The sequence below is a fragment of the Cornus florida genome, unplaced genomic scaffold (genome assembly GCF_030987335.1).
Source record: "Cornus florida cultivar Cherokee Brave unplaced genomic scaffold, ASM3098733v1 CherokeeBrave_3.0.0_Hap2_Chr11, whole genome shotgun sequence".
Classification (NCBI taxonomy): Eukaryota; Viridiplantae; Streptophyta; class Magnoliopsida; order Cornales; family Cornaceae; genus Cornus; species Cornus florida.
Window position 1 is genome coordinate 3,286,072 of NW_026775581.1, and position 16,482 is coordinate 3,302,553.

A 16,482-nucleotide genomic window follows, 5' to 3' on the forward strand; every position below is an offset into this window, starting at 1 on the left:
TGTAGGTATTAAGGTTAAAGGCATCACATGTTTCCTCTGTAAAACACTTTTCCTTGGCAACCTTGCGATTTGCAAAGTTGTTTTTGAATAGAGTCTTATAGGATGGGCATCTGAAGAGACGAGAGTAAGGAAGGGGCATGCTGCGACTTTAGGCTTCAATGGGTTGAGGAGGTATTGGGTTGCTAGGGCCTGAATCGTCATTGTGAGTACGCCTAGATCTCTTAGGGTTTCGGTGAGATAGAGGGTTGACAGACATGGCGAGTTAGGGTTTGGGATAAATCGGGTTGGATTTGAGGATAAGGGTATCTGGATGAGATGTATAAATAGGAATTGATCAAGGCAAAAAAAATGAAATTTAGAGAGCAGAAAAAGAATTCGTACCTATTTGGAGGAAAAGAGATGGAATCGTACCTTGAGAGGTGGAATTGCCGCTGTGACTTCCCCCTTTGGTGTTGAGGAAGAAATATGATGGGAACAGACCCTAAAAAGAAAGTGACCCATTAAAACGAGTCGGCTCAGTGACTAACTGAGTCGGCTCAATCAGCAACTTAGTAGGCTGAGTTAGACTGAGACCTAATCAATGGAGTAATCAAACTTAGTCGGCTCAGTTCACAACTGAGTCGGCTTAGTTTAGAATTTAGTCGACTTAGTTAACAACTAAGTCGGCTCAGTTGGACTAAGGCACTAATTTGAGAGGAGACATAGTTTTGATCACTGTATCCTCACTGGTTAACCCAATTTCTCTTTTAAGGGAGCAAAACCTGTCTTCATTGAGAGGTTTTGTGAAAATATCAGCTAATTGTTTATCGGTGGGAATGAATTCAAGTTCGATATCGCCTTAGATACATGATCTCTAAGGAAATGGTATCGAATTTCAATATGTTTGGTTTTTGAATGCTAAATAGGATTTTTGGAGATGCATATAGCACTCGTGTTGTCACATTTAATAGGAATATGATCATACATTAGCCCAAAGTCCTCAAGTTGTTGCTTAATGTAGAGTGTTTGAGTACAACAACTTCCTGCAGCCACGTATTCGGCCTCTGCTGTTGACAAAGCAACTGAGTTTTGCTTTTTACATGACCAAGAAACAAGAGATTGACCAAGAAGATGACAGGTTCCACTGGTGCTTTTCCTATCAATTTTGCATCCGGCAAAATCCGCATCCGAGTAACCAACTAGTTCAAATGAAGTGTGTCTAGGGTACCATAAACCAAGATTGATAGTACCACACAAATATTTAAAAATACGTTTTGCAGCACTTAAATGAGATTCCTTATGACAAGATTGAAATCTAGCACACAAGCATACACAAAACATAATGTCCGGCTTACTTGCCGTTAAGTATAAGAGGCTACCAATCATTCTTCTATATTTTTTAATATCTACTTCTATGCCTTTTTCATCCTTATCAATTTTCAAGGAAGAACTCATTGGAGTTTTGGCATTTTGGCGTCCTCCAAGCCAAATTTCTTTAGCAAATCTTTAACGTACTTGGATTGGCAAATGAAAATGCCATCAAGTGTTTGTTTGATTTGCAACCCTAAGAAGAAGTTGAGGTCTCCCATTATGCTCATTTCAAACTCGTTTTACATGATTGAAGCAAACTATTCATAAAACATGCTATTAGTTGAACCAAAGATAATATCATCTATATAAATTTGAACAATTAACAAGTTGTTTTTAATGGTTTTGGTGAATAGTGTTTTATCAATCTTACCTCTAATAAAACCATTTTGAAGAAGAAAACCACTGAGTCTTTCATACCAAGCTCTTGGAGCTTGCTTTAAACCATGGAGAGCTTTAGATAATTTAAGCACATGATTAGGCCAGTCAAAGCTTTCGAAGCCCGGTGGTTGTTCAACATAAACTTCTTCATCTATGAAGCCATTTAAGAATGCACTCTTTAAATCCATTTGAAATAACTTAAAATTCTTGAATGATGCAAAGGCAAGGAGCATTCTAATAGCTTCAAGCTGAGCTACGGGGGCAAAGGTTTCTTCATAATCAATGCCTTCTTCTTGATTATAACCTTGAGCAACAAGTCGTGCCTTGTTCCTCACTATATTTCCTGATTCATCTTTCTTATTTCTAAATATCCATTTAGTGCCATTGATGGTCTTTTCTTTAGGTCTAGGTACTAGTTCCCAAACTTTGTTTCTTTCAAATTAATTTAGCTTTTTTTGCATGGCAACAATCCAAAACTCATCCTTTTCGGCTTCATGAATGTTTTTAGGTTCAAGATGAGAGACAAAAGCTACATAATTGCAAAGATTTTTAAGTTGTAACCTTGTGCCTACTCCTTTGGATGGATCACCTATAATTTGATTAATGGGATAATCATTGACAAACTTCCATTCCATAGGAGAGTTGACAATAGAGAGAGTTTCACTTGCATTATCCTTTTGGGGATTATCAAGTTTGAGATTTTCAATGTCAATGATGTCAACATTTTTGTCAATGTCACTTTTCTCATCATCATCATCTAATGGGACACTTAGCCGTGGAAAATCAGATTCATTAAACACAACATGAATTGATTCCACCACAACTTGTGTTCTTTTGTTGAACACTCTATAAGCTCGACTTTTAGATGAATAGCCAAGAAAAATGCCTTCATCTGATTTTGGTTCAAACTTTCCTAGATTATCTTTATCGTTAAGCACAAAACATTTACATCCAAAGACTTTAAAATAGGCAATGTTGGGCTTCTTTTGATTCCAAAGCTCATAGGGGAGTTTTGTTGAGAATTTTTCTAACAATAACCCTATTGATGACAAAGCATGAAGTGTTAACGGCTTCGGCCCAAAGAGATCTAGGAGACAAATGCTCATTAAGCATAGTCCTAGCCATTTCTTGAAGAGACCTATTTTTTCTTTCAACAACTCCATTTTGTTGAAGAGTTCTAGGAGCCGAAAGGTTATGATCATATCCATTTTCATCACAAAACCTTTCTGCATCTTGATTGTCAAATTCTCTTCCTCTATCACTTCTAATACATTTGATCTTACATTCCTCTTCATTTTCCACTCTTCTACAAAATCTAGAAAAGATTGAAAATGTTTCATTTTTGTGTGTAAGAAAAAATACCCAAGTGAATCTAGAGAAGTCATCAACAATGACATAAGCATATCGCTTTCCACCAAGGCTGGCAATTCTTTCTGGACCAAATAAGTCCATGTGAATTAACTTAAGTGGTCTAGAGGTTGTTACATCCTTTTTCTTTTTAAAAGAAGACTTGTTTTGTTTGCCTATTTGGAAAGCACCACAAGTTTTATCTTTGACAAAGTTAGTCTTTGGGAGGCCTTTGACTAACTCAAGCTTAGATAATTTTGAAATAGAGTCCATGCTAGTGTGACCAAGTCTTCTATGCCAAAGCCAACTATTATCACTAGATGATACAAAGCATTTAACATTTTGGTCATGCAATTCACATAAAAGCAAATTGTATAAGTTTTCATTTCTAAGAGCATTAAAAATTTGAATTCCATCTTTTTCAACATTGCATTTATCCGATTTAAATAACATATTAAAGCCTTTGTCACATAGTTGACTAAGGATGAAGATATACCTATGGTTCCAATGCCGATTACCTTTCCTTTGGAATTGTCACCAAATGTAACATTTCCCCCATTGTGAGGTCTTAGAGTTGAAAAGATTGAACGATCACCGGTCATGTGACGAGAGCAACCACTATCGAGGAACCATTTGTCCTTGAAGGAAGGTGAAGACTTTATTCCCACCTACAAAACAGATTAATGTGATCTTCCCTTGGTACCCACACATTCTTGGGTCCATATGGGTTAGATTGATGAACATAAGATCATTTGGGAACCCAAATTAGTTTGGTTCTAAAAGGCTTCCATTTCCTTTTTGAAGATCTATCATTTTCATGGAGATAGTGAGATGATGATTGAGTACTAGTCTGAATAAAATGCTCAAACAATGGCTTTCTTCTTTTTAGTAGACATGCATCCTTGGAGTGAGGATTGTATCCTAGGCCGGTTTTAAAAAAAGTACTTTGTTGATTACGAAGTATCTTTCTCAAATTTTCTTTACCTTGAGTGAATTTAGTAATGATGTTTTAATTGATCTTCAATAATTAAGTTTAGTGAATCATTTTCAAAAATGAGTTTACTAGGATCCTTGTGAGAGATAGATTCTATTTCCTTTTTGAGAGAATTATTTTCATTTCTTGCTTTTTCAAGATTGTTTGAAAGAATAAAGTTTTCTCTTTTGAAAGAAGCACATTTCAAAACCATTTTTCCTAGTTCTTTATAGAGTTCTTGAAAAGCATCTTGTAACCCATTATATTCATCAAGTAAGTCATCAAAGGAGATGCCTTGCTCAAAAGAAGAGTTGGAGGAAGAACTTATCTCATCGTCATTTGCCATAAGGCAAAGATTAGCTAGGTTGTTTTTCTCAAGATCATCATCACTTCCGGATGTGAGAGAGTCATCATCTTCCCACGAGGCTTTCATCGATTTCTTCTTGGATTTTTCCTCCTTTTCCTTTTTATAGAGGAAGCAATCAGCTTTGAAGTGCCCTGATTTTCCACAATGAAAGCATGTGGATTGCTCCTTTTGAGAGGAGCCACGTGATGATGATGATGAAGAACTCTTTCTGAGACTGCCTCTTTTATTGTATTTCTTCTTTTGAAGATATCTTTTGTAAGAGAGTGTGGAAAGGGCAATTTCTTCATCATCTTCAATGGTATCTTTAGATACCTCTTCATTTGTGGAGGCTTGGAGGGCGGTAGTCTTGGATTGAACGGCTTCTTTTGCTGATTGGTCCTTCATGGTGATTTCATATGAAAGGAGAGACCCAAGAAGCTCATCTAGAGGTAGCTTCTCAATGTCTTTGGCTTCTTGAATAGCGGTAACCTTCGAGTTCCATCCTTTTGTAAGTACCCATAAGATCTTTCTAACATGATCGGAAGAAGGATATATCCTACCAAGATTCTTCAAGGGGTTAATGATGTTAGTAAAATGAGAAAATATTTCACTAATTGATTCATTTTCATTCATGCTAAAGAGTTCATATTGATGCACAAGTCTATGAATTTTGGTATTCTTAACTTGACTAGTTCCTTCATAGGTGACAATGAGTTTGTCCCAAATTTCTTTGGCCGTGTCACAATCACAAATTTTATTGTACTCATCTTTACTTAATGCGCAATAGAGATTGTTTTTGGCCTTGGAGTTGCATTGAACTAGTTTACGGTGATTTGCATCCCATTCGGATTTTGGTTTGGGAACTTCATTCCCTTCTACTATTTTAGTGGCAACATTGTTTCCAAATTCAACGACATCCCAAACTTCAATGCCAACATTTTCAAGAAAGACTCTCATTCTATTTTTCCAATAGTTAAAATCGTTACCATCAAATAAGGGAGGTCGATTGCTGTACTGACCTTCTAAGGAAGACAATGATCCAATGTTGGACATGATCGTATTCTAAGACGATTAAGTCATATAGATAGAATTTAGGCTCTGATACCACTTGTTACCCAAGAATGGATTCTAGAGGGGGGTGAATAGAGTCCTTGTCCAAAAATAGCTGATTAAAAGTTTTATGAAAATGTGATTTAAAACTAACTCTAACTACTTGAGCTGATATGCAATAATGAGTTAACAAAATCAAGTTAAACAAATCATCAAATAAACATAAACTGTAATGTAAAGAGAAGAGTAAGAGAGATTGCAAATATAGACACAGCAATTTTAGCGAGGTTCGGAAACTCCTACTCCTCGGCTTAAGACCCCTCTTGAGACTTCCCAATCCAATATGGCTCCTCCTTACGGGTGGAGGGCAAACCTTGAAAGAAACAGTTCCTTCCTTTTTCTAGCTAAGAGACACCCTCTCTTAGTCTTAGGGGCGCGCAAACCAGCCCTTACAATAGCTCGGCTAAAAGAATTCCTTCTCCTAGTCTTACAAAGGAATATAGAAGTGAATTACAAAGATCTCTCTTTCTCTCTCTGTCACACAACTTGAAATTACAGTTTACACTCTCTAGAGAATCAAATGATACAAATGAAGCTCACTCACTCTAAATGAAGTAAGTGTGTGTGAGAGAAGAAATATCTGAAGTTTAGCTTAGAGAATCAATGAATGGAGGATAGCCAAACTTTTTACTCAGCAAGATTGTATGAATAACATGCAGTAAACTAAGGCTCAAGCACCCACCCTTCAGCAAACTTATCACAGGATATTTATAGAGCTCTTCCAGAGTCAATAGCCGTTGTAAACCCTTGTCTTAGCCGTTGTAACATGAGTTTCAGACTGAGTCGGCTGAGCTAACTGAGTCTATTTTCTTGATGCTCTTTGATGTCTCAGAATGTGTATGTGATGGTTTGAAGTGTATGAATGATATACGACCTTAGAGCGAGCTTCAAATGATAACAGACTCTTTACATTTTACTCCTAAGCCACTCACCAACCTGTCTACCCCATAAATAGGTTTTGCTAATCTTTTAAGTTGCATGGACTACCTTATGCCAATTGTGTTTTGCCTTGGTGAGATATTGACATATGATTTCAGCTCCAATGGCTTTGGAAGAGATCTTGTTTTTGAGATGTCCTTCCTTCCTCACAATGTTCCTCTTAATCTAGAATTACGCTCAATGTAGACATTAGTACATTGAACATCATTAATGGTTTGTTATCATCAAAAGTACTAGATTGCCCTTGAGGGAAATCCGTAGGGTCAACAATAGTCACAGTTAATACTTTCATCTTGAACTCATCTTGGTCTTTTCCCATTGGCCTCACAAATGCCATCCTAGAGCTGCTCTCACTTCCCCCTCCATGCTCCTCTAGAAAAAAAAAAAAAAAAAAAAAAAAAAAAAAAAAAAAAAAAAAAAAATCCCCTTTGGATGGCATCCCCAAATGACACCTACAGCCTCAAGCACACAACAAGCCATCTTGCAGAGCACTCTCCTGAAGTTCATTGGCACAATTTATTGTGGAGATCCCCCTCAATACCCAAGATGAAGTTCAACCTATGGCTAGCAGTCCAATCTAGACTTCTAACTCTTGACTGCAAATCAATGTCCCGCCATGAAAATATCTGTGCTCTCTGCCAAAACCACCTAGAATCACACCAACATATATTCTTCAAGTGCAATTTCATCTCCCCAATATGGCGCTTTATCAAATACAAATGCAAATTCAGTACTATAATTACAAATTGGGAGGACCTGATCCTTTCCATAAGCACCTAGTGGAAAAAGGACTCACCCATGAACCTGCTGCGGAAAGTATGTTTCTCCTCCGTGATCTACCATACTTGGGAAGAAAGAAACAAAAGGATCTTCAAAAAGAAAAAATCAACACAGAGAGTGGTGCTTGCAAAGATCACCTCCACAGTCACAGCTTTGCTTAAAACAGGGTTCTTGAAAGACAATCAATCTTCAAGGCAAATTCTCAGGGATTGGAATTTGTCGCCTGCTCACTACCGTCCTCCTCCAAGACCGCCGGGTAGTTCACTCAGATGATGATATCAATCATTATCCTCAGCTAGGGTTTCACAACGGATTGAGCTATAACAACCTCACTTAACAGCTAATTAGCCGTTAATCGCGGTTATTAGTTTGGTTTCATGGCTGGGCTTTCCCATGTTGGGCCGCTTGTATTTTGGGCCTTGTTTCCCTTTTGGGTTGTGTTTTGGCCGAATGGCCCCTTATGTAATTACTTTTTAATATTATGTATAATTTGCTTAAAATTTTAAAAAAAATAATAATAATAAAAATAATAAAAAAATTATTTGATTTGGAAGTGCTGAAGCTTATAGTAAGCATTTGATGACATTTTCACATAATATATTTTGATATGGACAAATGAGAATTACGGATCAACCTTTTTTCTTCAAGAATTCCAATAAATTTTCATGTTGGATTGCTTCTTCTTCTGCACCACAAATCATGCCTGGCACCCCCACATGCTTGTCCTGTGGTATATATATCAATATTACATATATATATTCCCCTCCTCTATTCTTCTTCTGAACATTAAGTTAGACATGCTTAAAAATTTCCCAACCTTGTCACAACCACCATAAATATATTCACAAACCAATGTGTGTGTGTGTGTGTTTGTATATGTGTATTTATGTGTAAATATATTTGTGTACACTCGTGTATATATGTCTATGTTTATGTGTGCCTGTAATATATTTATATCTGAATATTGTTCATGTTCATTAGTATATGGTTGTATTTAAATTTGGAATTTGAAATATTCACTCCTATCTCAGAATTGAAATTATGAATTTGATAAATTTGGAATATAATTGGAGCCTCTAATTCCAAATAATATTGGAGCCTCTAATTCTAATTTCAAAGTCACAATTTCATTTTTCCAAAAGAACCTTACTCTTTTTAGAAACAAAAAAAAAAAAAAAAAAAAAAAAAAAAAAAAAAAAAAAAAAAAAAAAAAAAAAAGTTATTAAAGAAGTTCTTGGTACTCTACTTCCAAACAGACCCTATAACCACCAACACAAGTAAAAACAAGGTGGTGATGTGGAACGTAACAGTCTGGTTTCTTAATAGACAAACACAAATATCTTCGGAAACTAATGTTGCACAAGTTGTGTGAATACTGTTGGCGACACATCTTTAATGCCAAACCACGCCACAACACATAGCCAAAAAGAAACTGCCCCCATCAATACAAATAAATAAATAAATAAATAAATAAAATTCAGTAACTTTATTCAATGTATAATGCCATTTTTGTACTAAAATGACGTGAAATAGTGTGGCTGTATATTCTTCTATGATCATGTATCTTACAATATTTAAAGGGGATGATAATAACGGTCAAAATAAAGCGACATTCATGCATCCTACAACTCTAAGAGGAGATGATATCAACCATCAATTAAAGTAATAGTTATGCATTTCTAATTAACATTCACTATACTTGGGACTTGATCAAGACAAGAGCTGCAATTTTGCATGCGCTAAATCGATTTATTATACTTGGACTCGGGCATCTCAAACGAATCAAAGAATAAATCTGATATCAATCGTAACAAACGACACTTAATTTCTCACCGAAAAATTTAAATTAAAAATAGTCAAGCAGGTCTCTAAAGAAAACAATTATATATTTATATATATTCATGTGTGTTTTTAAAAAATAAAAATTAAAGCAAAAATTTTTCCGAGTCAGTAGTAATTTACAAATTACAATATGATATGGGCAAGAACAGAAAGCCCAATGAGCAAACAAGAGTTGGACTAAATATCAAAACAGGAACAGCTGGGTGCAAGTGGACGCAATGTCTTGGAAGCCTCCTCACACGCGGCAATTCTAGACACTGTTTTGTTGGCCAAAAGCCACTACCGTCTTGTCGTCTTGTCCACGTCACCAAAAAACCGTGTGCTCAGATCCAGCTCACCCCTTGATTTCCAATTAAAACCGAGGTAGCTCGCTCCGCCTCATGGCGTCTCTCATCTCCATCGCATAAATCCCTAATATATATATATATATATATATATATATCGTCTTCATATACACACACAATCACACGCACAGTAGAAGTAGAAATCATCATCTCATCGTTGTAAGTCAGACGAAACATCCAACCAAAAGATATGTGCAGAGGGTTTCAGCAGTACGATCGCCTGAAGATCAAGGACTTCTATCTCCGACTATCCGTTTCCAATGCCCATACAAAAACCTTACCCGATTCCCTCACTCTCTATTACCTCCCTCGCATCAGTGAAAGCCCGTTGGACGTCGATGGCTCCAATATCCGACCCGACTCGCCCGCCTTCGTTACGCTCCACCGACTCATATCGTCAGCCGCCGCCGCCGACACGGTTAGCAAAGGTAATTCAGGCGCCATTTACGGGAGCAGAGAGCGGGTTCGGGCAAGCGAAGGTGTACGCTTCGAGGTCTACTTGAGAGACGAGAAGCTGTTGAAGGGGATTTTCAGGAAAGACGAGGACGACGATGATCAGTGGAAATTGGACTGCAAGTGTGTTCTTGAGAGGGACTTGGTCGGAGTGGATGTCAAGGAGGCGGAGGTTTGCGTGGCGGCGGAGGGACACGCGGCGGCGATGGCTCAGACGGTGGAGATGGTGGTCAAGAGGAAGAGGAGGGTCAAGTGTTTTCAGGGGTTGGAGGAGATACCAGAGGAGAGAGAAGTGGACGACACTGAATCAGACGGCTGTTATTGTGGTTCTTGTTCTTGCTCCTCTAATGGGGACGAAGTGGAGATGAGATCAGGCGGTGGAGGTTGGTCGGAGGAGGACGAGATTGATGAAAATAGGAGAGACGAGATGGAGATAGAGACGGAGATGGAAGGAGTGAGATGGGCCGTCGATGTGGGGATTTGGGTCATGTGCTTGGGTGTTGGATTTTTGGTTTCTAAAGCTTCCTCCAAAACCCTAAGGCCAAGAAGGCTACTATGACAATTACAATTTTTCTTTTTTCTTTTTCTTCAAAAGTTCATTTTTGAATTTTAAATTTATGAATTAGCATTATTATTTCTACACTTTGATTTTGCAACAGAAAGTTGACAGCTGATCTGTCGGATTAAGTATTAAATCTAATTGAATTCAATTGCATTCATAAAATAATATAGATTGAATTGAATTAGTATTACAAATTGATATTACTTAAACATTGCATTACTCAATAAGCCTAGTGAGTAATCCCTTCTCTTTTAATTTGTCAGAATTTTATTTTCTAGCCCCCAAGATAATATGGGCCTAGTCGTTCTTCAACGAGCCCAAACTCTGTTTGGGTTGATTCCTAGGTTAAGACAGGCCCTGTGTGAGAAAGGATGGGCTGGGAGGTTGCCGGGCTTCCTTCTTAAATGGTGGGCCGGGCTAGACTTGGCCAGCGAGATTTTATGCCCTTTGAATGTGGCTGTGTAAAAAAATTATGTAAAATATACAATAATTTTATATATTGGTGATCTGACAATGCATCTTAACAGACTGTTAAAAATAAAAAATAAATAAAAATTTACACATCATACGTAGCAGTAGCAGTGTATATACAAAATAATGTTTTAACATATTGCTATAAAGGCTCTTAGTATGGAATAAATCATTTTCTTTTGAAGGGACAAAAAAAAAAAAAAATTATCTCTTTTGACAGGATTTAAAATAAAAATTAAAATTAACTTTGTTGAATAAATTATTTATTTTAATTGCACCCAAAAAAACAAAAAGTCAATATTAAATAAATTATGACTACCAAAAATAAAATTATCAATATGAAATAAATTATCTTCTTTGAAAGGATCTCTGAAAATAAAAGAAAGTATAGCACTTAAAAAAAATAGTAAAGGAACTAAAAATAAATAAAATAAAATAAAAAAAATAGAAAATTGTGTAAAGGGTAGTCATGGCATAATAAAATAAGGCATAGTGCATTAATGAATTCAATGACCTTCTTGTCATTTCCTTTAAAAGAAAATGATAAGTGTAGTAAAATTGGAGAAAAGTGGAATACGAATATTCCTTCTTAAAAAAAAAAAATTTTAAACTGTATAAAGGGTAATTATGACATTATAAATTAAGGAATGATGATTCAATGACCTTCTTGTCATTTCCTTTAAAAGAAAAAGAAAATTTATAAGGAATGATGATTCAATGACCTTCTTGTCATTTCCTTTAAAAGAAAAAGATAAATAAAGTACAATTGAAGAAAAAATAGAGTGTCAATATTGCCTCCCATATATATATATATATAATATTCTTGATGGATTGGATGGGATTAGATTTTGGAGACTCTAATCCGTGATCCAATATGATCTTTACATATTCATAATTTATGAATCACCATGGGACTAAAAACTCATGGATTGAATCGAATTTATCGATGAAATGAACACTCCTAACCATAAAAGTGTAGGAACGATATCCTACTAGCTAGGCTGCTTTGGTAGGAAATGGTACAAAATGGAAGGCTGTTTATCTCTTGAATTTTGACCACCCATCAGCCAGCCATCTCAAAGACGCTGAAATTCTCACACTTTTCTTCAAGAAAATTACGCAATCAAGCCATAATCCAAATATAGAGAAACATGACCAAAAGTTCGTTCTTGGTGGACCCAATGAAATAATCAGGCTGGGCAAAGGTGTTCCTAACCAGTATATGAGTGTCTGGCTTTCTTTACTCTTCTTTGCTTAATCTTAACCTTCACATTAACATCATTATCAATGATGGATTGAAGTACAATCTGAAGCTTCACCTCCAATTTCTCCCCTTTTCTTGGTATATCCATCAGTCAAGGCTCGTTGAGCTAGACCTAGTCGGCACAAGCAGCTGCATTCTTAGTTGAGACCAGATTTGAAATGGAATGGATTGTGCGACAGTAACGACCTTGCTAGTTGCCCAATGAATAATGCAGGCACGTACAGATCCTTTAGATATGTATCAACAGGCTCACTATTGCAACCCTCCGTCTTAGGTCCACCATGCAAAAACAATTGCGAAAGATGAATTGTCATCATAGTCTGCAGAAGTAGTACCCTTCTGATTAACCAATGAAGACTCCGTTGCTTCCTTGTCCTTATCTAGAACCGTGAAGGCCTTTGAAGAAAAAACTTTCTACCCTTGAAAGGACACGAGGACTCACCAGTGATGTGAATTTAGCACTGCCTCTTCTTACAAACATTGATGTAGGGTCCTGTGCAGTGGTAGAGACAGGTGATCATAGTTTGCGTAATATATTAGTACCGGATTGGGTTAGAATTAAACTGGTCGTGATGTGTGTGACAATGTTCTATGGAGTATAATATCAAACATTTGGTATGCAATAATTATTTATGCCAAATGACAATATAAAAACAAAGTAAAGTAGCAGGAAAACAACATCAGTGCTCTAGTTCGGCTCGTCTATAGTTGAGGAAGCTTGAGCAGAATCAGGTTAGCTCATTTGACTTAGCAAGACGAGCTCGAGCCAAAAGTCTGGGAATGAATTAAGAATAGATTTATGTCACATGGAAATTTTGAAAACCATTGAAGATTCTCTTTTTGTATGCATCTCTCTATTATTTCTTGTCCTCTTAGGTTATGATGCGGTTGTAATCTCTGATAGGTTATGTGGAAAGAGAATATTGAACAATCTCTTAGGTTATTTCTCTCTCTATTATTTTCCCGTTCACTATGGAATTTTTTTTTTCTTTTTTTTTTTTTTTTTTCTTTGGAGGAGCATATTTGGGTTACCATTTTACTCGGAAAAAGTGTTCCCAGTTTTAGAATACTTTCTATTTTTGAACAAGCACTCCTGACCAATGCTATATAATATAAATGACACATGGCATTCTGTGGCGTGGCTTCAAACATTTGGACATTCCAATGTCTTGCCTCGTGGTTTCACATTCCAACATCTAATTTTTTTATTGTTATTATTTTTTATCATTAGCAAGGGACTCATACACCACTTTGGAGACTCAAAACTGGCCACAAGACCCTTGATAATCAACATCTACTTGGGTCCATGATATTTTGATGAGAATCCAAATGAGCAATAGCCCAACTTGAATAAGCCCTCCTTTTAAAGGGGTGGTCAGTTGTTCATATATATATATATATATACACACACACTAACACTTTTTTTATATATACACACACACACACTTACACTTTTTAATTTACCAAACCAAGTGCTAAATCCACAAATTATGTAAAAGATGTCCAAAAAACTAGAAAATAGAATTTTCTTTATTTTTTAAGTAACCTACTCCAGGTCCTACAACAACTTTATTACAAAGCTACACACTGTCCAACGTACAAATCTGCCTAAGTTTGTACAATGCAACAATACCATTAAACATCCCTGTATAATGCGACAATACCATTAAACATCCCTCTTCTCTTCTCTTCTCTTCAACCAAACACGAAAACATTCTTCTATTTACCCTCTGATCCACCCTTCCCTTCCCTCCCCTTCCCTCCTCTCCCCTCAACCAAATATACCATTAATCTTCATAAATCAACAAAACAGATATTATAAGCAAATTATGATGATAATGAGATGACAGTGGTAGTTGAAGGCTTGTGACAAACATTAATTGTTAGGAAAAACCCACTACCATTGAAGTCAGAAAGAGGAATCAAAAACCACAAAAAATAAATAGTAAATGAATAACACAGGATAAGCCCTCAGATCTCATAGCTATTACGATTCATTGATAGTTGAAGTCGTATGGCTTTCATTAAAAGCCTCTCCCCGCCAATAATAATAATAATAATAATAATAATAATAAATGGTGGTGGTGGTGGTGGTGGTGGTGACGGTTGTGGCGATGATGACGCTCCTAATGAAAATCAAAGCAACCGCTCTGCAATATGAGTTTTCCATCATAGGGCCCATCACAGAAAACTAAAACTTTTCAATCATAAATTGCAAAGCAATTTACTGATGAATTTCAACACAAAGCAAGAGCTCTTGATCAAAGAAAGGGCAACATCCAAAAAGCAAAGGACAATATTTTAGGTTAATAAAAAAACATCCTTACACAAACGTGCCAATGCATCATGAAAAAACCACACATTCATTTTATATACAAAGTGATAGACATTGAGTCCTTAAAATTTCCAATACCTGTTCAATTGCACGTATAGTGCATCAACGGTTGTTGGAACAAAGACGCATTTTGTTATGATTCAAATTTGACGGATAGAATAATCTGCAAAGACAAATCAATACATAAAGTCACGCACATTATTCATTTTCTCATTAGAGAATTTCCTTCAACTAATACAATATTGTGGAATTGAAGGGAAATATTCAAATACATGTCTAGTTTCATTACACACACATAGAGTTATACTCTTCTTGAGTCCTTAGAAGTACCATTAGGTTAGACCAGTTCAATTGCACAAACCCCATCCAAACTCCCAGGTAAGTTCAATGGTACATGAATTAATTACCCACAAACATAAAGACAAGTAGGAAAAAAAAGAAAAAAATTGTCAAATGTTAATACTCCGGAAAGCTTGAACATATTCACAGGCAAACAATGGGTTTCGGTTGCTCAGACCAAGTTGTACCATATAAGGAATTAGTACAGAGACCCAATAACTACAAGATCCATCTACAGTAACTGATTCCTTCTTCATCTTCTGTTTGTTTTTCCAGCTACCACAAAAAGTAGCACCACCATTTGGGCTTTAGGTCTAGATGTTGGAATCACAATAGAAATGAAATGATTTTAGATCCCTCAGATCTCATAGCTTCAAATCATCAATGGTTTAAATCTAATGGCATTCATCTAAAGCCTTGCCCATCACCATAAATAAATATACTAATAAATATATAAATTAAAGGGAGGTAAGTGTAATTTACACAAAAACGCGCAGTGTATGTGTGTAGCATAAAGGGGGAGGAGGAGGTGATGGTAGTGTGGTAAGGCTAGTAATGAATGAAAACCATGAAACCATTCAATATTATAAGATTTTCCATCATTGGGCAACCTAGATATGGCATGTGCTATACATCTTTTTCCCACGGAGAATACTGAGATTAAGTGTTGATGTAAATGAACTCATAGATTGGGTATTGACAGTTTACAAACCAAAAAAAGAACTGATAAGTAGGACATCAGAGAGAAAAACTAGCTTTATGTAAATGCATTGTGCGCACCTTTATACAAGGAGAAATGCCGAGTAAACTTGTATGTAGTATTAAATATTGAACTAATTGAAACATGAAAATGAAGCAAGAATCTTCAAACACAATGAAGGAATTTGCAAGACTGACAATTACTAGACAAAAAACTATCCTAAATCACATATACAAAAGCGAATATGCAATACATCCACCATTGGATACTACACAACTTCTATGAGGCCGAAAAGGGTCTATTAAACATTAATACTTGGAAGAATTTTACAACTTATAATTTATGACAGAAAATTTGCTCAATTCAAACCTGATGCTAAATTTTAAGGACAAGTAAAACCGTCAAATGACAAATTGAAAGAAAACCGAAAATTCCTAACACCAATGCATTTCAAATGCATATACGTCTCCAAAAAAAAAACACTAAAGTCTTCAGTCCACTTTTACATGATTTATTTGTCTTCTATAATATTTTTCCTAAAAATGGTGCCATAACCCACAATTTGAACATTTGAAAGTTGAAAAATCAACACTTCACGACAAATTCACATCAACTCTTGAATTAGAAAGTATTATTATAGTTTACAAAGGGTCGGATATAGCTTTCTAGGCTGCATTTGCATCAATAACTGCAGAAAACAAACTGCTCAGAGCCCAGTGCGTATATCATCATTCACACTACATACCAATAATATAGCACATAATCTATTCAAATAATAGAATATTTATTCTATGTAGATCCGGCACAAGGGTAGTTCCATTTTTGGGCTTGTCTAGATATATACGAACAATCTAAAATTGAAATAGCTGGTGAAAGAGCCCTCAGATCTCACAGCTTTGAAGCTAATGGCATTCATCAAAAGCCTTTACACACCACCATGAAAATAAAT

The 16,482-nt window shown here is 36.0% G+C and overlaps 1 protein-coding gene and 1 non-coding gene across 2 annotated transcripts; one reads left to right on the plus strand and one right to left on the minus strand.

Annotated features, from left to right (window-relative positions):
* The first annotated feature begins 9,460 nt into the window (after window positions 1-9,460).
* LOC132284778 (uncharacterized) lies at window positions 9,461-10,502 on the plus strand. Its single transcript, XM_059786905.1, has one exon. The coding sequence runs from the start codon at window positions 9,600-9,602 to the stop codon at window positions 10,419-10,421; it is 822 nt and encodes a 273-aa protein (XP_059642888.1). The 5' UTR covers window positions 9,461-9,599; the 3' UTR covers window positions 10,422-10,502.
* A 5,679-nt stretch (window positions 10,503-16,181) lies between these two features.
* On the minus strand, window positions 16,182-16,269 carry LOC132287604 (small nucleolar RNA snoR118). The gene has a single exon (XR_009473099.1). It is a non-coding gene; the product is annotated as a small nucleolar RNA snoR118 (small nucleolar RNA).
* Between the last annotated feature and the right edge of the window lie 213 nt (window positions 16,270-16,482).

Bases quoted from the DNA above. Each gene is read 5' to 3' on its own strand.
- LOC132284778 (XM_059786905.1), top strand. From the start codon at position 9,600: ATGTGCAGAGGGTTTCAGCAGTACGATCGCCTGAAGATCAAGGACTTC.